At 35.1% G+C, this 24,890-nt stretch overlaps 1 protein-coding gene across 5 annotated transcripts in view; it reads left to right on the top strand.

Moving 5' to 3' along the window:
• The window catches only part of ZNF280D (zinc finger protein 280D), a 68,502-nt gene that overhangs the window by 40,491 nt on the left and 3,121 nt on the right, over window positions 1–24,890 (top strand). For 4 of the 5 annotated variants that reach the window (XM_014251338.2, XM_014251340.2, XM_005521470.3 and 1 more), the window contains 11 exons: window positions 533–642; window positions 2,244–2,473; window positions 4,552–4,709; window positions 5,167–5,267; window positions 5,362–5,508; window positions 6,008–6,142; window positions 7,615–7,859; window positions 8,426–8,566; window positions 10,569–10,631; window positions 11,168–11,286; window positions 11,465–11,501. In XM_014251338.2, coding sequence (XP_014106813.2) covers window positions 533–642; window positions 2,244–2,473; window positions 4,552–4,709; window positions 5,167–5,267; window positions 5,362–5,508; window positions 6,008–6,142; window positions 7,615–7,859; window positions 8,426–8,566; window positions 10,569–10,631; window positions 11,168–11,286; window positions 11,465–11,501 — 1,486 coding nt within the window. Of the gene's footprint in view, window positions 1–532; window positions 643–2,243; window positions 2,474–4,551; window positions 4,710–5,166; window positions 5,268–5,361; window positions 5,509–6,007; window positions 6,143–7,614; window positions 7,860–8,425; window positions 8,567–10,568; window positions 10,632–11,167; window positions 11,287–11,464; window positions 11,502–21,414; window positions 21,471–24,890 lie in introns of all 5 variants that reach the window. The other variant, XM_088063245.1, reaches the window with a different exon arrangement.

The raw sequence follows: 24,890 nt of genomic DNA, 5'->3' as shown, positions 1-24,890 counted from the left end.
GCCTAGATTCCAACAACTCTCCAGAGAGAAATAACCTCATCATTAAGAAAACCAAATGGTGAAATTCCTTTCCAGAGCTAGTTATCTGAACCCTATTGTGATGATGATTGGTCATGGCAGAAAACAGGCTTTACGTGTTTGTTTGAAAAGTTTGTTAAACAAACACCAAAAATGCATCCTGTCCAGGATGGGGTGGGCTGATTGTGAGGGGTGGGCTGATTGTGCACAGAAGGAATGTTTTCTCCCTCTCATGCTGCCTTCATATCCTCATGTGTTTTTTCCTTGTTTGTTGATAAGACTTTGTAAAATCTGTTTATCAGTTTGTATCAAACAGAACAAACTCCAAGTCAGTTCAGGAAGAAGGAGGAGTGGTTAAAAGATGCTTGTAAAGCCTTGCTTATGGTTACTACAGTTTCATTGATGGTAATAGTTTTAATTTGAAGTAGCATATTTCGCTAGAATAATACCACTACTACTAAATTGAGTATTCTGCTTGTGAATTCTGAGTCTTTATATGTTTTAAATTTTACAGGGACAAATGCTGTATCCAGTGCCATTAAAAATGGAGGACCATTTCCACGGGCTTGTCCAAAATGTAATATACATTTCAATCTTATGGATCCTCTAAAAAATCACATGAAGGTAAAATATTTTGGGGCTGGTAAGCATTAGAACAACCTTTGTGGGCTTCTCCTTGTTTATGGAAGAGTGCCATGGTTTGATGGGAAGCTAGTTTGGCTTCTATCTACTGTTCAACCAGAGACAAATGCTCAAAGTCTTGCAGTCATGGAGAGCAAGACAGGAACTCTAAATCTTGCTACGTTCTGCCTCATTTTTCCAATGTGCTTAAGGTAAGTGTCTATGAGAATAGATCAGCCAGGTGACCCACATCTGTATAAGACTGCAGCTGACACAAGTGTAAACTTACTGTTTTATTTTGATGTATCACTTTGTACAGCAAGATAAAAATACTTGATACTTTATAGATAAAGTTTTTAAGCTGTGGGGAAGAATTTAATTGGTAGTTCATACTTAAACACTGTGGTAAACAAAACTCTCAGAAACTGATCATCGCTTCATCTAATTGTGAAACTGTCTACCACTATTTCTGGAAACAGTGTTTCCTGGAAAATATTTATCATTTGGCAAAGATTCTCGAAATTTTCAGGCATATATATTTCATTTAAGGGACAGAGAAGTAGCTTTGCAGTCTATACAGTATGAATATCCAAACCAAAAAGGAGTAATCAGCTACTGTATAACAGAAATTTGCGAGGATCTGAGTTACTGTTCTCACAAATGGTTCTGATTTACAGGGTTACAGTACCCTAAAGAATAATTACCATCCTCTTTTGCTCTGAAACATAATTAAGAAATAGAGATAGCAGTGGAAAAAAAACCAAGAGTTTTATCTTTTTCGAATCGTTATTTGTGCAGAGTAGCTTTTGCACTGAGTACATCAACTGAATGAAAGAACCCATTGAAGAAGTGTGTTTACTTAGGATATTGAGCTACATTTCCACAGCAGGAAATTACTCCTTACCAGTAGGCTTATGGAAAGTAGTCCTGCATGGTAAGAACCATTATTCGGCAGAAGAAAAATCTGTCCTCTGAAACATTCTTATTTTGTTGGAAACTTAATAGCATCTTCTTTATGAAGTATGCTGTACTTTTTAAAGTTACAAGTTTCATGAGATGGCTCTTTGGCTAAATGTTCTTTACGTACACTTCAACATAAAGGAGCTTGAGCAATGTCTATTTTGTGACTCAGAATTCTGAGTGTTTTAGTAATGCTGGAAAGAACTTTTGAAGGTTTCAACATACACTCTTCCCTAAGAAATAAAGGACAAAACGTCCCATGCAGTTCTCAATAAACTTAATGCTTGTCAGCAAAATACTTGCATGAAAAATGCTTTTTTCTTTTTTTTTTATTAAATGTAAATGAAGTAGAAATTTTTTGCAAGAGTAAGGCAACACGAGTATTGTTTCCTTGATTAAATTTATCTTAGACAAACCTGTGAGAATCTTCCTCTTCAGTTTTATATCTAGTGTTTTATTACTTAAACACCAGTTAAAGGTGAGTTACTGTTCAAAATTGAGTATGACTACCATCAGTGTGTCAGAGAATTAAGCTTTGCATCTAACATTACTGCCTTCGGTTTTTAAAATGCTGTTCTCATTGATGCTGTTTGGTGACTGATACCTTTGTTTCTTTCTCATCTCTTCTCCCTGTTTGCATCCAGTATTGTTGTCCAGATATGGTAAATAACTTTTTCCTGGGAATGGGCCAAACAGAGTGTTTGAGCACAACAAGCAAGACCACTGAATCTGAGAAAGGAAAACTGATTATGTTAGTTAATGACTTTTATTATGGGAAGGATGAAGGTGACCTCCAGCAGGTACAACAGGAGCAGAAGACTCATACGACATTTAAATGCATCAGTTGTCTCAAAGTTCTTAAAAATAACATCAGGTATTTGAACTAATTTCCTTAATTATTTGTTAATCACTTACAGTCCATAGTAGTCTCGTGTATTAAAATTTTCTGCCTCTTGAGTTCCTTTCGTACTGAAAACTGATAATATTGGGTGACTAAACAGAAATTAGATTAATTTTTACTTTGCATGTGTGGCCATAATTGAAACCTTTTACAGATTAGAGTACGAATTTTTGTGATGTCTAACATAAACACAGATTTGATAAGAGCAGTTGTAGGACTTTGGGGTTAGAAAGGGCAACACAAAGGATTTTACAATTTGCCATCTGGATTGATGGCAATATTGGTAGACGCGAGTGTTAATTCCCTTTAGGGATGCGCAATGACTAATAGTCAGTAGTTCACTTATATAACATCTGTTATTTTGTTGGAGTAATTTTACTTCCAAATGCTGATAAAACCCCAGTAAGCTGTTTTAGTAGGTAGACAAGTTTGTGTCATCGTTCCTTTGGAAGTTAAGGTCACTGAACTTTTTTTACACACGCTCTTCAAGGGAAGCTGAAGTAGCAGAATGTAAAATTGAAAAATGGACTATTGTTTCAAAGGGCACAGTCTGCAAGTTAAAATGAGCAGGTTTATGCTAGCATTAGACACATATTATTGAAAAAAACAAGTTTTCTGTAATTAAAACAATGACATTTGCTATTAATCATTAAATAAGCACTATTTTCTACTCAGCATTATATTGTAAGCAGTTGGTGCTATAGTGCCTGTATGTTCCACAGGAAGTCATTAAAAATGTATGAGCCCTTTTTTTAAAAAATTTCTGTGGCTATGACTTTAACCATGTTAATTTTGACTGTAACTTTGTAGCTTTATTCCAGAGTTCTGTAACTTAAGAATTTTTACTCCAAGGTATATATTGCACCTTAATATACAGTGGACAAAATTAAATACGTCTTACCATCCTAATTCAAATATCGTTTTGTGGACTGAAATTCAGAAAAGCAGGAAATTATTCATCATGGTAATCCCCTGCTTTCTTTAAAAGATCTGTGGTTGAACATGCTGTTGCAATAATTTTTTTGTAAAGGCATTATGCAGTAATAGTGTCAGTTTCTTTTGTCTGCTTAGGAAATTGGATAGACTCAGTTGGCCTTTTCTGGTTTTCTTGTTTCTGTTTTGTAAGGAACTGCATGATAGTACAGGCTTGAGCTCACAAGACTATTCTCCTTGCTTGTTTGTTTTTTCCAGTTCCAAGGTCTGCATTCCTTTTGTGTGTTACATTTAATAGTTAACATTCCTAATGTGCCTTACATTTAATAGTTCCCCTGGCTATACTGAAATAAAGGGCATTCTAAACAGGAATTTTTTGGAGTTGAACTCCCAAAAAATAGTAGTGGTTTTGCAGCTAACCTGTCCATGTGCTGCTCTACCAGTAACAGTGACCTGCTGATGCTGTCATGGGTGCCTGGACTTCTCAGCCAGAATAGATTCCTACTTCAGACAGGTGGACAGATTGAGGAAAAGCTGGTAACTTAATACCATACCAGTTTCTCACACTCTTTTGATGTTGGCGGCAGAGTGGCGTTTTTGCTAACTGTCCTTCATAATTCAATGTCAGGTCTAAATGGGTTAGACAAAGAATGTTCCGGGAACTCCTGCCGTGGTTTCACATAAAGCTGTCGTGTCCAAATTGCAGATACATTCTTGCTACTTAATAGTTTTCAGCAGAGCTAAGTTACATGTTACATGTTTTTCAGAATGGGGCTTTGAGGTTGCTGGTGGTGGATAAAGTGTGAACAGTTGATGTTTTTCTTGTCTTTACTTCCTAATATTTCAATGCAAGGATTTTGTCTAAGCAAACATGAGAAATGTGACAGATTATTTAGTCTTAGAACATGTTTTAGATTTAATGTATGTTCCTTAAAGTCAAGATTTCTAGCCAGCTTTAAGTTTGTTGCCTGTTTTTTTAGCAAACACTTACTACTTAAATTTTATTTTTTTTCTAAATTGAAAAGTCCTTACACAGTAAAATTTCTAAAGAATCCTGTACATCTTGCATGTGATATGTATAGGGAATGTTAAAATGTAGTTTTTTGCACCATTTGAAGGTTTATGAACCACATGAAACATCACTTGGAGCTTGAGAAGCAAAGCAATGAAAGTTGGGAAAGCCACACTACCTGCCAGCACTGTTACCGACAGTTTCCCACGCCATTCCAGCTTCAGTGCCACATCGAGAGTACACACACGCCTTACGAGTCATCCAGTGAGTTGAATCCTATCACACTGAATTTTTTTCTAAGCCAAAATTTTTAGAAATTTCTCAACTTTTATTTCCTGGATTGTAATTTCATAATAAAGCTATTGTACTTGAATAACAATAAACTTGAGATGTAATATAGGAACAGAACACTTTTTTTTTTCTTTTGAGAGCAATAGATGTGCAAAAAAAGTATTTTAAAAATATTTTTGGTTTTTTTCTTGCGTTTTTGTTTGTTTATTTATTTATTTGTATTTGAAAGCTTTACTTTAAGACCTCATGCTTAAGGCCTTTGCCTTCCTGGCTTTCTGAAACTGTACAGGGAATTTCTTCTGAAGAGTAGAATAATCATGAGATTGCTTTACCTTTAATGATATATATGTTTCACATATGTGTATTGTAATTCATGTTCATATGACCCCTATCAAATTTTTACTTTTTTCTCATTTTTCACTTTTTCTAGCGATTTGTAAAATCTGTGAATTATCATTTGAAACAGAGCAAGTTCTTTTGCAACATATGAAGGACAATCATAAGCCAGGTGAAATGCCATATGTTTGCCAGGTATCTCAGAGTGACTTTTGTATTTAGATTACACCACTCCCCTGTCTTCACTGTCAGTAAACTTGTAACAAAAAAGTCAAACTTCTTATTTTAGGTGTGCAACTACAGATCTTCGGCTTTTTCAGATGTAGAAACACATTTTAGAACAGTTCATGAAAACACAAAACATTTACTATGCCCATTTTGCCTCAAAGTTATTAAAATTGGAGCACCATATATGCATCATTACATGAGGCATCAGGTAAGCAGTCTTTTCAATCCTTAATGCTTGAAAAATGCTAAACGCATGTAAGGAACCTCCCTCTGAAAAAGAAATTAGAAGAATTTCAGAAGTCTTTAAAGGAATTGTTAGACTTTGTCTTGTTTTTGTATAATAGCAGCTCCCTGTTTAAAATAATCTCTGAATATCCTTGGTAGAATCTTCCTGCTGTTTGGTTTCTTTATTACATTGTAGTGATTTGATTCTGCTTTTCTTGAGATTACTAGCAAATCTGCCACTTGTTCAAATAAAAAGATAATGAAGTGTCTTGTAACTGGGAATCTGATTCCTCTTCTTAGTAACCATACTGCCTTGCATTTTCAAGTATCTAATTCCTACAGAGTATCTTGTCTTTGTATAGTGTTAGGAGTTTGTTTAGTTGATGTTTTAGGAACTGCATGAACATTGCTTGAGACAAGCTAGGGCTAGAGTTTTGTCATGCCATCCCTGCTTACTATAGATCGTCATTTGTCTTTAAAAGAAAAAGGGAATATACCGTTGCACTAAATGCAGACTGCAGTTTTTAACATGCAAAGAAAAAATGGATCACAAGACTCAGCATCACCGAACATTTAGGAAACCCAAGCAATTAGAAGGCTTGCCTCCGGGAACAAAGGTGAGTGTTCATGCAGGAAAGCTTGAGGGGACAAAGGAAAAAAAGTTTTGGTAGAGAAAAGAGTAGAGTAGAAGCAAGTGCTTTTCTCCTTTCTTTTCCTGAACAAGGTGTTAGGATTGTACTGTTTTGGTTTTTTCCCCTCACCTTTAAAACTCTAAAACATGCTCCTGTTTGAGCATCTGTCCCATTGTTCCATACAACTACATACATGCCAGTAGTCCAGCCAGAGCTGCTGTTTTCTTGAGCTGATGGTTAATTTGTCCCTTCCCATTTATGCTTACTTGTGCTGGGAGCTGCTTTGCATAATTTCTTGTGAAAGATTTTCAGCTTATGAAAGGTGGTGGCAAAAAACCATGCAAGGTTTTTTTCTTGCAAAAAATGTAAGACCTACTTCTGCATAGAATACATATGCTTAAAATTGGGTTCACTGGGTCTTCTTTAGGTTCAGCATTTGAAGGTATGTGGGGAAAACTTGGGTCCCCTCAGAACAATTATGCTGTCTTTAAGTCATTCTTCCATTTCTCAAGAGGGATCTAATTAGACTAGGATTTTCTTGTAAATTTCAGGACTTTTTCCAACAGTTTTCTAATGGAGTGTTAAAATACATGTTCTTTCAGTTGCAAGGAAGAAAAATTAACATTTTGATCAGCTCTTCATAGTTCATTTGCTGTAGAGTCAGGAAAGGAAGATGACTTCAGTTGCTGTTGATTGTTTTGCTTGGCAGAAGTATTGTAAAGCACCAATTCTTTACTCTGTGATAATACCTCAATTTTTAAAAGATTTTGGGGTCTTCATGACCTAATAAAAGCTTAGATTATGTTAAAATACATGTTAGTAGACCTTGACAGGATGCAGATGTTACTACTGAAAAACCTGGAACCAGATTTAGAAGACGAGGTGCTTCTGAACTAGGAATATGGGTAAGAAATATAATTAGAAGTCATGGTGTGAGTCAAAACCACATTTGAGAGCATGACAAAGGAGTTCAAGAATACTAGATAAGAGGTGAGAAACCAGAATTACTCCTTGGAGTTCTAGGATGGGGAGCAAACATATCTGAAGGGAGTAGACTGGCTCATTATGAGGCAGCAATACACAGGACTTTTTTGTTAAATCCAGACACTTATGGGATAGTTTGATATTCTTTTTAGTAGGGCTGATTGGCCTGACACTTCTGCTATATTTTTTTTTTAATTAAGAAAGCAGGATCTAGCTCTGGAATAAAAACATGTATTTTGTCATGACCAGCTATTTTGACAAACTTTTTAAGCATCCAGTTGCCTATTAGAGATTAACTCTAGTCCAACAGTATTTTCAGTATTTTGTATTCTTCAAAGTAATCTTTAGTCAGGAGAGTGTTTTATGCTACGGTTTGTACTGTAAGGTGGCTTAAACTTTGAGACAAATAGAAGTGGGAAACTTGGAGAGCTTAAATCTAAACAGAGTATTTTTTTTTAATTTTGTACTTGTAGGTGACTATTCGAGCATCTTTGGGATCTCATCAGTCAGGATCATTAGCTACATCTTCTGTTAGTACAAGCAGTTCCACATTTCAGTTATCACCTAAAGCTAAAAATACAACCACTAAAAATCATAACAAATCTAATACAACTAAGTCAAGAGGAAAATCAAAACAAACTACATCAAAGAAACAAAATGCGTGGACAAACAGCAGAAAAAAAAAAGAACCTACAAATGTAACATTTCCTAATCTAAGGTAAAATACTAGCACTAAAATTGTATTTAAGTATTCTTTGAACATAAATAATGGTCATTTAATGGTCTTTCAGTAACTTTAATGCTGTAATACAGAAGATCTGGCACCTCAGGTTTGCCAAGAAAGCAGTCAGCAAAACTGGGGAAGAGCAGGATTATATTCTTGGTTTGTGGATGTTTCAAGGCTCATGGGTAATATTGAGGCGTTTTCTGTATGTTGTGATGGATGGAAATAATTATTTTAAGTACTTCTCAAGTGCATAGAGACAAATTTGGATGTACTCATCCACTGTATTGTCTCTTGTTTCCAGGAGTGGCCAATAAAGAGATGCTTTAACTTTAACTTTTTTATTAGGATCATAATGATGGTACATTGTTCAAGTAAAAGCAAAACTTTCTTCATTTGTGCTAGTGTAACTTACAAGTATTTAGCTGATGCATTTTTAAGCTCCTCATTTTTTCCCCAGTATAGGCAAGCTTGCTACTTACTTAAAGCAAAAAGTTTGAAAAAGTTATCTCTTCTGAAAGCATTGCTATTAACTGATAACTTTTTCATGTTACTGTTAGGCATCGTGTGGGAACTCACAAATGCATTGAGTGTTTCACTGAAATAAAAGATTTTGCGAGTCACTTCCCTGCTTACGTCCATTGTAGTTTATGCAGATACAACACCAGCTGTAGCAAGGCCTACGTGAATCACATGATGAGGTAAGAACTCTGCAAAGTTTTTACTTGCTTAGTGAATACTTCCTAAGTTCATGTAAGGTGTGAAGTGTTTGTTAGGTGAATTTTGAACTAGATTTTCAGACTAGCAGGGAAATGCATATGGTTGGATTTTTTACTTTTTAACAAAGGGTTAAACTCCACATTCTTGTTTTGCTTTAAAAATCTAATGGTTCAGGCATTATTACACTTTTGCTTCAGAGTTTTTATGGGATCTTCCATAATAACTTCAGCCTGACTTGGCAGATAATGACTAATTATTGCATGTTCTCTGGGTTTCAGATTGAATGGCTCATCTGATTTTACAAGTGCTGAATGCATGCAGCCCACAGCTAGTGAAGTCTGTGCTCAGATTTAAAGGATATCTCAAATAGCAAACTCAAGTGGATACTTTTCCTTACACTACTTCTGGTCATCCATAGAAATAACATCTCATTTTGTCACCAGTTGTGGGGCAGCTTGGGGTATTAGTGATGACAGCTGTAAAAAAGCCTGTTAAGAAAACAAATGCATTTGTTTTCAGAGCCATACAATTATACTATACAATAATTAGATACAGATTACGCAGCAGTGACAGTAAAAAAAAATTTTGAAAACCTCCTTGTTAATCCTGTGCCCTGAAGAAGCCAACTGTGTCGCTCTATTAGGAACGGCGAGAAGAGTGACACAGACTCTCTCAGGAGTCGATCAGGAGAATTTCTCTTAGTTTATTACTTCAGGTCTTTTTTATAGACTGATACGTGGAAAGTACAGAAAATAAACTTATTGGCTAGTAAACTAACACATCACCATCATTGGTCAGTGGGGTACACTACCCCTCGACCTTCTCCTGCAAAGAAAACAAGGAACAGACAAACAGCACCTGCAAGGCTGTTTTTTGTCTCTGAGGATTGTTTTAAATCCTCCTCATGAATTCCCAGGCCACTTTCTCAGGCAAGACTGAGAAAGCTATGTGGCCTGCAGTTTCACATGCTCTCTGTTTCAGAGTTAGCACACACACAACTGTATTGTGAAAAACAGTGAATGTGATTTTCTTTCTGAATTCATGTACATAGAAAATGCCTTGGCATTTGTGAGTGCTAGATTTCTTGAACCTGTGACCTAAGTTTTTAGGTAAACGTTATGTGTATTGACCTATTCATACTAATTTCAATGCTCATAGAAGTTCTAGGCTGGAATAGTTTACATGCTTTTATGTGTGTAATCTACTGTTTGCATGCTTAAAAAAAAATAAAAAATAATGTGCCTAATTCCAACTGTAGAAGGAAAAATTTACGGGAAGAGGTAAATTGTTCTATTGTTGGCAGTGGTCTGGATGGCAGGTCAAATTCATCCATGGAGTAAAATTGCCAATCTTTTATCCTTTGTCCCCTTGATGCACTAATGCATCTCCTACTCTGATACTTTGCAGTACCTACCATCACCTCTTTGGTGAGTGTAAGGAAAAAGTGATGGTGAGGAGGAAGACTGTTAGAGGGAGGGTGTTTGTGGAGGAGCAGCCCCTGTACTCAGCTGCCTGCACATTGTTCCATGGGAGAGAATAGTGTTGGCAGATACTTAACTGCATAAGAGACAGCTTACAGGTTATCGGAAAATTTCATTTCTCAATGAAAGCCATCTCTTTAGGAAGCACAAGTTCAGCCAAGTTTTAGTTCTTTTGTGGTGCACTCTATAGCTACAGCCATGCCTTGTCAAAAGCTGAACTGCTGATGAAAGCTATAAGAGCATGTTCTTGCAGGACTGTGCCAGTAAAGCTTTTCACCTTCCAAACTTACAAGGGAAGACAGTGTTTTAAACTAGAGCTGAGATTCACAAGTCCATAAGCTTTAAGCAATTTAATGTGTAAGAATAATGCAGTTCAGTAACTTAGGCTTCTATTTTCATGTTTTGTCATAAGCAAATTGCAGTACCATGACTAGTGAAGGGATTATGTGGAGTAATGTATTCAAGAAAACCAGTCTAAGTGGTAATGTTTTCATATATTTAGTTTTCACAGTGCTCGTCCAAGTAAAAGATTTTGGATCTTTAAGAAGCATTCAGAAGAGCTACGGTAATTCTGCTTTTTTCAGTTACAGATCATTATGTTTTTACTTTCTGATGTTGAACTGATAACTTAGTTGAGATTATAAGCTCTTGAATTGCCACAATTTAGAACAGAGAAATAAAACCATTATAGCAGTGTTCTGGTCAGTGACAAATAGTTCTTTGTTCACATTTATGAACTTAATTCTGTGGAGTTTTAAATTCTTTGTATTATTATTATTATTTTTGATTATTCATAAGGTTCAAAATGGGGAGGGGGTCAGGGAAAGAAAAAAACAACCATCCAAACAGAAACTCATGCTCTACAGATAAATTTCTTTCTAAAGTCATGTTCTTTGTACTATATCCAGCATGGAGATGCCCTGCTCATTGATGGGAATTTCCTGATACTAGTTGCAGTAGAAAAAGTAAGATTATGTTTTTGTGAATCATCTCATCTGAAGTTGATTTTTTTTTTATAGTCTGTCCAGTTGCTGTAAGTTAAGAAAAGTGTTTCCATGACCATGTTGTAATTACATTTCTTTTTTAATTTTTATTTCCTAGAGGTGTGACTGTAGTGTGTCTTAACTGTGATTTCCTGGCTGATGTTTCTGGCTTGGATAGCATGGCCACACATCTGAGTGAGAACCAGACTCACTCTTGTCAAGTTATTGTAGAGAAAGGTAAGTACATGTGGTGTCTTTTTTATACAATATATAAATACCTACATGTGTGTGTCTCTTGTGTTATCACAGTCCTAATTTGAGTTACATTATTTCTGTACTTGCATTTGACAGTGACTACTTCTGTATTTCCACCTTTTAAAATATTCTTAATTAAATCCTTTGTTTTTATTTTCAGTTTCCTCAGATAATCCAACTGCTGCACAAGTGTCTCAGTAAGTTTTATTTTACTGCTTAATGTTTTTTTTCTATTAATTTAGTGATGGCCAAAATTTGCACTTTAAACTTGGGTTTCTTTTGAATTACACAGAATTTGAAATGTATGGATGAACATAGGCCTTTACTGTACTAGTGCTCTTTCATCTTACCATGTCCACAACTACAAGAGTGAAGAGATAAAACTATTACTTATTGCAGCTAAAACAAAACCAGGCTTTTGTTAATTTTGGAGAGACATAAATAATTGTTGCAATGTTGGAACTTCTCAATTCTGACCTGTCCATATACAATGAGATTGTCGCTTCTACTTAATACTAGCTTTATCAAATTAGTGGTTTATATTCTCTATGTAATATGAATACAAAAAGGGATGTCCTTTACTGAAGTAGGACAAATTCAGTCTTAATATTTTTAAAAATTTAAAAATTATTTTAAAAACTGTCTTCTTCATATGACAAAGGCATACTGTTTTGTATTAGCTTTTTTTATTCTGACTTTCAAAGAGGAATTGTTATGTATTAATCAGGGTTTTTTAAGGATTTGAAAAAGAACCTTGCAGTATTATGGAGATTATGTTTCAGATTGTGTTAGTTTAGGTTTTTTTAAACCTTAGAAGATTCAGACATGCCAAGCCCTTCCTGATTATCCTGGAACAGTTTCTGAGTCTTTACAGTGTAGTTTTTGAGCCTGATTATGCCTTAATTCAAGGTTTAGAGGTGTGTCAGTTAAACATTTGTGTTTTCTTCATATCATTTCCAAACACAGAACCAAAAATGTCAGTTAGACTGCAGAGAAATATTTTAAAAGTTAGAAGAAAATTGTTAAAGACAGAGTCCATCTAGCCTTCAGCAGGATTCTAAAAGGAGTTTAGATAGTCTCATGCATGGTGAGAGCTCTTCCAACGGAGTGGTAAGTTCTTAGGCCTGTAAGTATAAATCAGCTTGCAGTGAGTTTTGGAGGTATCCCAAATAGATTATTTAATATTTATTAAGTATTTTCTTTCTTAGTTTCCATAAAGTGGCTCGTAAGAGGGGGTTCTCTTGTAGTTTAGCTTTCAGTGAAACTTAATTTTGTCATTGTTTAAGTGTTGAGCTATGATATTTGTGAAAACATTAGCTTTTGTATTTGGAGCTGGCATTAGGTGTTGGGAATTAGTACATGCTGAAGTGTTTGGAAGGAAAGGTTATAGATGTGTTAATTGGTGGCTGAGGATGTACAGCTTATACACTAATAATACAGCTGTGGCAGGCTGTTGTCTGTACTGCCAAAGGATCTTGCTGTCTTGAATGCATTACAGAGACATATGGAAATATGTAAGACTGTTGGATATATATGTGTTACTCAGAAGCTGATGGCTGAGCACTGAAAAGATTTGAAGTAAAGTCAAGAGTCCAGGTTTGTTTCTGCAAGATGTTAAGAGTAGGACAGATGCAGTTAGCCATTATTTTTGAGGGTTCTGATGCCAACATAATTAGTTACTGGTACCACAGAAGTGATACAAAATCCATGATGGTGCTTTTTGAAACTGTCAGGTTCATAGACTTCATTAATTTAATTAAATCTTGTCCTGTCCCATATACTAGTTCTCTGATACTTTGGACAAGAATGTATCGTTGCTAAGCTGGAGATTGAGTATACCTGTGTAGCAGATAGTTTTAATTCATAATTTGCTGTACAGAGTACAAACAAAAATGTTCATCTTTTTGTGGGCTGGTTCTTGGTCGTACTCTTTGATTGCTTTGGAAGAAGAGGAACTTGCAGACAATATTCACAACTTCTGCTGTATAGTTTCTCGATGATCTTTGAATGTTTCTTCCAATTCTTTGACCTATAATTCAATGACTTGTTTATGGGGCTCTCAGAATCACTTCATCATTGGAAACAATGACTCAATAACAATCTTGAACACTTTTGGATCTTCTCTTGCATCTCTCAGATGGTATCTTTTGGTGTCTTTTATTATATATTGGATTGTCTTGTGTGTGTTTTAAAACCCATCTTTATTGCTAATGATCAGACATGTTCCATGAACTCTGTGTACTGTTACAGAGCCTGTCTTTGGACCAGAATCCTGCCATTAGTAATACAGATAACCTATCTGGGGATGTCACAGCAGAATTTGTTTTTAAAATTTTTACTCAACATAAATCTCCATGTTTATTTGGTGATCCACCTTGTGCTGAGGAAGTAAGATTTAATAACTATGCGAGTACTCTTCTAATTGCTCAACTCTCTTCTTTGCACAACCATTAACATATTTTTAAATGAACTGACAGCAGACATTTTTGTTGCAGGGCAGTTGAAAGTGAGCAGGTATCCTATACTGCCTTGGCTCACTGATACATCATTGTGGACCAGAAAATTGAACCCAGTCCAGCTTGGGATTATTTTGGTATGTAAGCAAACAAGGATCTGACCAGACCTTTTCCTTTTTCTTCATGCACTGAAGCTGTGGTATTCTCTTCTTGCATCTTTTAGACAGCAGGTCTGGTCTTTACTCCCAATATTGTAGTCAAAGGCCCTTTTTGATAATGTTCTCTGCTTTGCAGCATTGACTGGCAGCTTTTTGGGAGCTGTACTCCGTTGAAGAGAGGCTTACCAGGAGTTTCACTTACATGATGCAGTGTTTCTTTGCTGCTCATGTGCAGTGTTTTTTCCCTGCTCCAGGCTATCAGTATCATCCCAAGCTAGAGTAGTGAGTAAATGGTGATGGATATGGGCTGATGTTAAAGCCCATTTTGTTCTGAACTTGATCCCACTTTCTGAAACTAAAAGGCTTTGTCGTTCTTTTTGGATGTTCACTAAAGCATACAAGTCCTGGTCTATTTAATATTCAAGTAAATTACATTTTTTTCTGCCAGTGACTTTATGGGATATAGTGGCAAAATATGCAGTCTTCTGTTGCATGTAACTACATAAACTGAGTCTTGGCCAAAGGAATTTATTAGCTGCTTTGCTCTTTGGTAGCTGAGCTTCTTTTTGCTCCAAATTACTGTGAAAGGAGGAAGGCACGTAGTGGAAGTACATACACTTATTGAGCCTTGATTCTGAGGGTGGAGCAGCTACTGTTCCAATTCATTCACACCTTGTTCTTTGGGTATCATCTCTCATCTACAAGGATGCTCTACTCAAGCTGCTGGGACATTTGCTGGTTTTGATTTTACTGCTTCTGTTTTAATCTGCAGTTCTAGATTATCTATGGCAAGTTTATCCATCAAGATATGTGATGAGCTTTGCTTTTGCCATGATGAACATCTGATGTTCCTCCAAACTCAGCCTTCTGTTTACAGTGGATATATTTTGGTTGAATCTCATTTGCTAGCCTGCAAGCAGCGTAGTAAATAAAGCTTACCTCACTTAAGGATCAGTCACTGATACAACTTCCTAGTTGCAAGAACTCAGTTTTGGTTTGAATACAAGCTGTTCTTGATTTGTAGCACTTCCTTTTCTGAATAATCAAATTCTTTGAGATTAATTCATTTTGACTAGTTTTTTGTCCTCTTCTAGTACTCAGTCACAGGTCTGGTGATAGTGAGCTTCTGCAGCTGTTGTAGTATTTCTAATAATGGCAAGCATCTTGTCATCCATTGTCTCTTCTGTGTATTTTGTGATTGAGCATCTGCACATTTGCTCAGTACACTGAAGTCTTACTCTATACACTCACTTTTTTCCTTCTGACAGAAGCTGTGTTCCATCTTGAATGCTGCTGTTCAGCTTCAAGCATCACTTACCTAATACAGGTTTCTCTTGCAGGACTTAATTCTGTTTTGACACAGCAGCATTCAAAAAACCATTGTGGGTTTGTGTTTTCATTGTGAACATGCTGTTCATTTCAGAGGAAGTTGAATTTGTGTTTCACTTTAATTCAGGTTTCTGATAGCAAGAATGGAATGTGATTGCAGGTTTTTGTGGCTTTCAGAAACATTCTCTAAGAATTTCCCAGAAGTGACACTAGATAGACACTTGAAGGTATATGAATTCTACATTTTATGAATGCTTATTTGGAATATTATCCTTCAGTTCTTTTGCAGCTTTGATACAGAAATTTAAGTTTCAAACTTGCATTTTAAGCACTTACAGGGTGCTTACAGATATGAGAGATTTCTGGAAATGGTTCATGTAGAATCAATTTGCTTTGTGACAGACATCCTGTTTCCATTTGTGTGAGGATCTTGGAAAGGTTACTTGTGTGGAAAACTCATTAAAATAAACCTGCCTGACTTAGTATTAAATCTCTCTTATGATCAACAAAACAATTTACATGAATAATGCAACATACCAGACCATATTTGCAAGGGCAGAGCATGAATATGCATGATATAACCAGTTTAGCTTATGGCCAGAGAATTAAGATTTTATTTGTATGTACCTTAACTTATTTGTATGTACCTTAACCTATCTCTTTTATTATTTTTAGGACATTGAGTGTTACTGCTTGACTAGCCAGTTAGGTCTTACTTTTGTTAAGAAAGTCAAACAAATGTTTGTTTCTGTTATTCTGTTAAATGTAACTGTGCAGCATTTAAGGTTACATCTATCAAAATAGGGAATTTCTGCTAGAAGGTGGTATTCATTTAAAAAAAAGCCAACACCTAAAAATCCCAAACCCAATGACCTTTCCATTCTTTTGGGTGTAAATAGATTTATATCTTTTTATGCTGGGTATGATTCAGTTAAATGTCTGGAAGATACTTTGAGCAACTTAAAGTTGATTTCTTGAAATTCTTGAAGCTACAGTCGCCCCAGAAAAGGTTACTTTTGGTTAGGTGTGGACAAAAAAGAAATGTTTGGCAAAAGATTCCAGCTGAGTTTGTTCTGCTTACCCAGTGAGCCTTTGGTTGTAAGAAAATAGCAATGAGAGATTGCTTGGAAGACAGTGGCTCATTATTTGAGCTGTGTGTGTGTGCAAATATATACAATTTTATTTTGTGACAGCAGCGCAAGTAATGAGACTGAATTTCAGAAATGAGAATACTCCTCTTTGCTTTTAACTGCATTTTAGAGTCTAGCTTTTGTTACTGCCTCCAGATCTCTTCCATTAGTCCTAGGTGTCTCTTCATCTATCAAATAAAGTTTCAGACCACACTGAATGTAGACTTCAAGATGTATAAATTAATGTTCTTGACTTTTACTCTGAGTCTCTTTGGTTTTATGGCTGATCCATTCTGTTGACTATCTCAAGGTGAAATTTTGTGCTCAGCTCCTCCTTTTCTATGGTCAATTTTTAAAAAGATTGACAATTAACGGCCATTTTTTCATTGTTCTTAACTAGAAGTTCATGTAGAATGAAGAATCTTTAGAGAGTTCTAGCAAGGTTTCAGAGTTAGTCAAAACTGTTGGACCAACAGACTCTACTAACTGGAGATGGTCACAGTCTTTGTTTTATTTTCATAATATTCTTTCCAGAAGCACCGTGACTTCACAGCTGTAAGAAAGTATTGCCTTTGTTAATGTTTGAGACCTATGGGATTTAAGATTTCTTGTATCATGAAAGTGTTGGGAACATCACAAGGTGATAATTTTCTATGATTTAGTGTCGATTCATGCTACTTCTGCCAATTGCAAATTAGGAGCTGCTTTCTAAAAGTACTCCTAAACAAAATTAAGGTTGAGAGTATACATCATCAATCCAAGGTAAACCATAATAACAGAGATGTGGTTACCACAAAATGTTATAAACTCTGCTAATTTCTAAACCAACATAAATGAGCCAGTTGGAATCTATAAGCTATAAAATACAGACACAAAAATCTATCAAATTTGATCATGTAAAGTAACATTTATAAAGGATTTAAAATAATCTCTAGATATTAGATCCAATTCACATACATTTAAGTTAGTGGCAAAACTTTAATTTATTGAGACAAGAAGAACAGTATGTTTTGTCCCTGGATATGCGCAATATCTGATCTATTTTGTGTCTAAGTTAGTGAGTCTAATGGGAGTGACATTTTTATGACAGTACTGACTCTTTTATGACAAATTGCTATTTCTAACATATTTGTTTAAAGTTCTTGCACAGAAATTGTTAAAGCAGTAAAGCTAAATATTTGCTGTTGCATTATCTTCTACTGGTGTGGCTACTCATGATTAAGTACTTAAGAGTATTTAAAGTCCTGACCCAAAAAAATGTATTCTCGTTTGATTTATCCTGATTATTTCTCTGTTAATTAGAAGAGTATTTTTACAGTGCTACTGAAACCAATCCTTTTTTGTAGATATTTTTGCCATCTATTGTTGCAGATTAAGATGTAATAAATAATAATGTGATTGCTTATGGTACAGTTTAAGATGCTGGTTAGCTGCTAGAACATTAATGTTAGAAAGAAAGTATTCGTGCTGTGCTGAAACTATGTGCTTAAATTCTTTTAAAGGTCTGGGTTTAGACTCCTTTTTTGGATTTAGGAAATTATATGTGGTTGATCAATCTAATATTAGTATACAGTTTTCATAAAATTTAAGTGGTAAAGCTGTTTTTTATGTCAAGTATTTTGCACCCTGTAGACAAACATTAAGACTTGCTGAGGTTGTGAATAATTTAATTTATGATTAATAACATTATCTAAATATAATAGAGGTAGCACCATACTTCAGCAGATTAAATTTGCCTTTAATGCAGCATCAACAAAGAAGATACAGGCATAAGCAATTTTGAGGGGTTTGTTTGGTTTTTCTTTTTTCTATAAGAAACCTTTGAAAGGTTAGATTTTGTTAGAATTGATGACTTAACAAGTTTGTAGGAGATACTTCTTGCTATGTCTGCGATAACATTTTCTTATAGAAACACAGAAAATCAATTCTGGTGATGTTGTGATAAGCTGTTTAATTAATGTGCTTTTCAAAGTCAATAAATTTAAATAATTTATAGCTCATCTAATGTATGGACTGTGCCTGTAAAGGTATTTTACAGGAAGCATCCTCTCCAGATATTAGTTGGAGGTCAGCTGCAGTGTTTTACAGTTGTCCTAAAGTGAACTACAGCTCTGTTCTGGGTATTTGGGTTATGGTAGACAGATGAAAGAAAACTGAGCTTTATATTGTGGAATGTTTTTTTCTAAGGTACCTTTATGCACTTAATTTAGCATTTCAGATCTTAAAATACTTCAGTCGTGGTTTAAAAGGCCTTGTTGGTAAGATCATTCCTCACATAGAATTAGAATAAAAATAATGCTCACTGTCTTAACACTGTTGGTTCCTGGTTTTCTTGGGGCAAGATAACTGGAGGAGCTTAGATGAAACAAGTTTATCTTACAATTTCTGTACACCCAGTAAAACAGTAAAGAATTCTGGAGTGAAGTATATTTAAGCTCAGCATAAGTGTCAACTTTGAAAATTGGTTTCAGATTACTGATTTCTAACTGTCTAACTGTAAGTATCTTCATCCTTATCTCTATTTCAACCATACAGTATTTTGATCTTAATTCATTATCCACACAGAAATCTCCATTAGAGAGAAAGAAGCTAAGTTGGTGGTCATGTCTTGTCTCTTCTACACACAGTCTAAGAGTATCTCAGAACTTTGTGTCTAGTGTGAAGATCCAAGACAATTCTTTTTTTTATTATACATAAATTACTGATCATGGTGTTCAGAGGATCTGTATAGCGTAAGAATCCAGTTTTCTGTGTCTTACTGCAGAAAGCTGAGTTGTGTCAGAGACACACCTTTGGTTGGGCTGCCACACCAGAGGTGTGCAATTCGTGGTCTATAGTCAATCCCTTTGGCTGAGCTGAATGTCAGCCTCCAGTGAGGGACTGCTTTGCCTTCCTTATGTATCTTTGTATTCAGGGAGCATGCAAATTGGTAACTGTGAGATGTGGATTAATACTGATTGTGAACTGTAATTTTTGGAGGCCTGTCAGAATCTAAATGGTCTCATACTACATATTCTTAACGTTTGTTCAGAAATAAATTCTGATTTTCAGAAAATTGGTTCTGATTTTTCAGATTTTTTTTACAGATTTTTTTTTTTAAGAAGTTGTCTTTTTGTTTCCCTTCAGAAAGGGCAGTCTTGTTCCAGAAATCCCAGATGGTAAGAGAGTGGGAGAAGTCCTCAGACCTAGGAAAGATTTGTCTTGTAACACTGCTTGCCAGCTTTCCAAAATACAGAGGGTTTAGTGAGTTTCTTTAACAGAAGCAATGGGTTTGTAGAAATGAGAAGACCATTTATTTTCATTCAGAAGTGGTACAAAAAATTCTCATGCAGAGTCACACCTTTTCCATAGGTTGCATTATCACTTCACGTGTGTTTTCTCTTAGTTTTCCTTATTTGTTCCATATTGTTTTTCAGCATTATAGAAGATGTCAAATTTGTATTTTTTTCTCCACAGAATTGTGTTCCATAATACTGATTTTATTTAAAAACAAAAAATGAAACATCCTCTGTCTAAATCCAAATAAAAACATATCAAAACCTAAAGCCCATACCGTAGCCCTTACATTTGGAAAAGACAGAGAACAGAACAGCAAAATCTACATCGATGTTAACTGAGTGAGCTTGCAGAGCACCTGAACCAAGACCTTTCAGAACAGTGGGCTGCTGTCTGTCCATGTGGTCTGGGCTGTGTGGAAACTGGTTGTTTTTATCAAGGTGCCATGGAATGCCTCTTACTTTGCTGCAGACAGATGCTTGACATTTTGGCTGTTTATTGAAATACACAGCAGGAGGTTGAAGGACAGACCTTAGGGTGCTGAAGAACCAAAAATACAAGTGGATTTATCAGGTAGTTTAAAAACATAACATTTACAATTCCAAGAGATAAGTCAAGAAATCTTTCTCTCCTGGTAGTTCTCAGGGGCAAACAGCTCAGCCAGGGCAGAGGAGAGGAGAAGGTAGAGTGCAATCATTCTGAGTTGGAAATAATTTTGTAGCGTGGCTCATGTGTGGGTTTTGTATGACAGAAATATAACAAAGTACAACAGCCATATTGCAAGGAGTATTTTAAAATGTGGAAGCTTAACTGCCATACAATTTTCAAGCATTTGCTGTGGAATTTGGCCTCATTGAAACAAAAGATACCTGTTCTGTGGGGAAAAAATTACTATGCTAAAAGTATGTAGCATTGTTCATGTAGTTTTAAATACAAGGTGATACAAATAATAATTTTAAATGTTCATCTTTATACACAGTGACCTATTTTTGAACCAAAATTAACTTACAGTTGTATAGAGACAGAAAAAAAATTAAGTAATTAATTTTGTCATTTAAGCACTTAGTGTTTCCTACGTAAGAATAATATATAAGTAAGATGCCCCATAGTGTATAAGATGCTTTTAGTAGACAGATATGATGTTTCTAAGTGGAAATTTTCATTCACACATGCTTTTCTACTGTTTTAAAAATTGAAGGAAAAAATAATTTGATCATATTGTTTAGAGTTAAAAAGTTTGTTTCATTGGATAAATTTGAATAGAGACCCAAAAGTTCCTTCTGAGACAAGCATTCTCTTGAGTCTTCAATATATTTGCACGTAATATAATAGCATTTCTAGGGCTCAAACTCTGCAATGCTTAAAAAAGATATTAACTTGCTTTTCCTTCACTTTTTTTGCCCTTCCTTGTGCTAGCAAAACACAAGTGTAATTCAGGTATTTTTTGTCTCCAAATATAAAACTGTCCAGGCTTAGTTTTCATCCTATTCACTAAGGCATAACTGAATTTACATGTTTCTGGATAAGGCTACAATAGTTGCTTTCTAGTTTTGCTTTGTTTCTGTGGGTTTTGATGGTTTTTTTTTTTGTTTTTGTTTTAATTTGGAAGACTATTTGGAAACATCTTTACTGAGATCTTTGCTCAGTCTCTGCTACATAATAGATTCATGGGAATATCAGTGTGAAAATATTTCTAAAACTTTATATTGTCATCAGCTCCTCATGAATGTAAAATAAAAGAAATATCATTAATTATTACAGAAAATTTCGAGACCTAGTTTATCTGAAGGAAAAACAGAAACACCAACTTTTGAAAGGTAAATACAATGATCAGCTGCATCTTGAAATCAGGTACATAAAATAACACATGCTGTGTTATTTATCAGGTAACTGGGCAAAAAATGTTTGATTAATATTTTCATAACGTTTCCTATGATAAAAAGTTTTCATTGGTAGTTGTAAGGTACTTTCTCAATAAGAAATGGAGAATTTAGGTTCCAAGTGTCAAAACACATTGTAAGTAATGCTTAAACGGCAAATTAGTCAAAATTTATAGGATGTTAAATAAATTGGCCAGACTGTTAAACTTTTCTCTTATTTTGTCTGTGAGTTAACAATATTGTTGGGGCAATTGGGAAACAATTTTAAAATACATTCTAGAGTATTAATTCTTATCTATTTCTTTAGGTCTTTAAAAACTTGTGTCCTTTATGGAAGGCATACTCAACTAAAATCTTAGCAGAGCAAATATGTGAAACGGTTGGGTAACTAATAATTACAGCTCTACACTTAAATTATATCTATATATATATATATATTATATATTATATTATATATATAGATATATATATATAGATATATTATATCTATATATATATATAGTCTGAGAAAATAACTGAAATTTTACACCTTTTATTGGCACATATTGCAGATAGAGTTATACTTCATATTACTCCAGATCCAACAGCCCTGAATTATGTTATCTCAGTTAGTCATCTTTCACAATTGTTGGTGCAAATTTAACCTTTAAAATCTTAGTCAAAACTTAACTGTGATTATTTGTTATATAGGCATTTATAGTGCTTTTAAAGAAAAAAAAAAAAGACTAACTACTTTCAGAGTTACTTTGTCTTCTTCATCACTTTTATTCTGTCATATGCAGTGAGGATCAAATTATTTTAAATTCCGCCTTCACTTAAAATGCTTGCTTAATAATTGAGACTAAACGGTTTGGGTATTAGAAGTTATCTCTCTCTTTAGGCTATGGATTAATGAATGGTCACTATAATTATAGTTGAATATGATGTACTACTTCTTCCTGTCCTTGTGTCTAAGTAGACAAAAATAATTTTAATGTATAAATCCATTCTGTGCTTTCTCATTAAAAACTTTGATGCTGTTTTGTAGGTTTTAAGGCAGACTTTTGGAGTCTTGTAGCTCTAGCACTAGAGATTCTCATTCCTCACACTTTTCTCTGTTATTAATGCAAGGGAGTTAATATTATCTAGTAATTAGTGCCCCAGGAGCAGATCAGTAGATGAAAGCAGTTGACACTAAAATGCTGCATCTTTTCACGGTGTTCAGGTTCAGAGGTGTTACTTTAGACCAAACTGGTGTTCCCTGGACAGAGTGCTGCTCATGCTGTGCACACATACAGAGCTGCATGGAACATCCCATGTTGGTTTGGACTCCTGAGGACTCAGCTCCATTAGGGGTTGGAGCACTTGTGGATCAGAGCTTCCAGTTCATTTTCTTCAAAAAAGGAGTATCATTTGTGTGCCCCATTACTGCCTTGTACACTAAATTAATTATCTGGGAGCAATAAGGAATGGGTCACATCAAACTGTTAATGTAAATGCAAATGTAATACAAGTACCTGGAGAATCCTTTTCCACAGTCTGAAGGGAGTGTTTGCACACACTTTGGAGCTACTCTGTATGCAATGTGTAAATGTCACTTCTTTTATAGGGTTGAGGTTTTTTCTTTCTTGCTGTAGAATTTTTCCCTGAATTATTTTTAAAATCCTAATATGAAATAACCAACAATAAATATAATACTCTAATAAAATACTCTAAATAATGCAGCAAAAAAGCTTGAGCTAGTAAGATTTTGAAACATCAAGTGAAAAGAGCCTAGCTTTCCTCTGTCTCACTTGGCACTGAAATCTTGCATTTTCTGTAGAATGAGAAAAAACAAAACTAAATGGCTTTAATTTTTAAGCTTCTGTATCTTGAGTTGGGGGTGTTTGTAGTTGGTAGACTCATCTCTCACATTCAGAGCTGTGGCTTGTGCTGCTCCCTTGAAATGGTCTTACTGTAAGCCCTGGTATCAGATGGATTCTATGGCAGCCAGTTCATTAATGTATCCCATACTTGGTGGTCAGGTCATGAACTTGGACTCTTTGGTTTCATTAAACAGAAGTCAGATTTTGCACTTCCTCTTTTCTGTATAAATGCACCTGTTAATATTCTCGCATTTTCCTGTATTTTTGATGGCTGAATTTTTACTTTTCTTACACTATAACCAGTCCTATTTGCACATAGAGTACTAAGAGTACTTTTAGTTGCTAGTACTGGATAAAAGGCTTTTCTTTTTCAGCTACTGACATGCTAACAGAATGAATTCTTGAAATATTGTACGATTTTTCTTTTAGTGTGGTATTTTAGATTATCACAATTGCTAGGGTCTGCTGATCTATCTGCAGTTCATCACAGAGGCAAATTATTTCTTTGGAGAACTCTTGTATCTAAAGGAACTTATTGTTGTGCTTAGCGATCTGAAAGATCACTGTTGTGTGTGGATAATTGTTTTTGTGATATGATTTTTGCACAACAATGTGTGTATATATTTCTTTTCTTCTCATACCACTTGTTCCTCCCTTTCTGTGTTTTGCCAAAAATGAGTGGGAAAAAGGGTCTGGGTGGATGAAGCTGGGATTTTGGTTACTAGAAGGTAAAGGAGATTGTCATCAATTTGTTTTATATGTTAAGAGGGTGTATTAGTTGTTTGAGGAGTTTCTTGGTGTGAATCTTGTCTCTGTGTATGCACCATGTGGGTTTTTCAGTGTGGAAACACTTCTCTTTGTGGGGTTACTAGTTACTTATTATCCCTTTATTTAAAACCTTTTTTTTGTTATTGTTTTTGTGTATCTGTGTTCAAAACTTCCCACATAAAGCACAATACTGTGCCTGTTAGCTCTGCAACTACATCTTGCCATTAAGCTGCTTGATGAAAAATAGCAGCTAAAGGTCATATGTGTGTGCACTATTGCATGAAAAGTTGGACTAGATTTTCACATGAAAACAATTCTAAATACTGAACTAGTATTTATATGGCTCTGTATAACTGAAGTGTTTCTCTGGAAGAGATGAAGAAATCAGGAACAGTTACGACAAACCAGTTATGTCAGCTGCAGCTGATGGGTGTGTCTGAGTGTTGGCTTTTGTACTGGAGCTTAGTCTTGAGTTTTCTTTCCACTGTTACCTTGTTTACCCTTTTCTTTCCAGACGTTTGAGAGAGAAGAACTTGGATAGATAGACTGTATTCAAGAACGTCACATAATCTTTAGCTACTCCATTAAATGAGACAAACCCCCAAACCCTAACATTTCTTTCTGTTTGACAAAAGTAGAAAATATAGGTTGTAATTTGGTAAAGAGGTTGGCCTATCTCTTGATTTCATTTCTTATAGTAAAACAAAAGTCAGTGCAACAGGATGAAAAGATTTCCATGACTGTG

The sequence above is a fragment of the Pseudopodoces humilis genome, chromosome 16 (assembly GCF_049639895.1).
Source record: "Pseudopodoces humilis isolate 2021_Gansu_Grassland_sample_001 chromosome 16, ASM4963989v1, whole genome shotgun sequence".
NCBI classification, from domain to species: domain Eukaryota; kingdom Metazoa; phylum Chordata; class Aves; order Passeriformes; family Paridae; genus Pseudopodoces; species Pseudopodoces humilis.
This window is presented reverse-complemented; position numbering and strand designations above follow the sequence as displayed.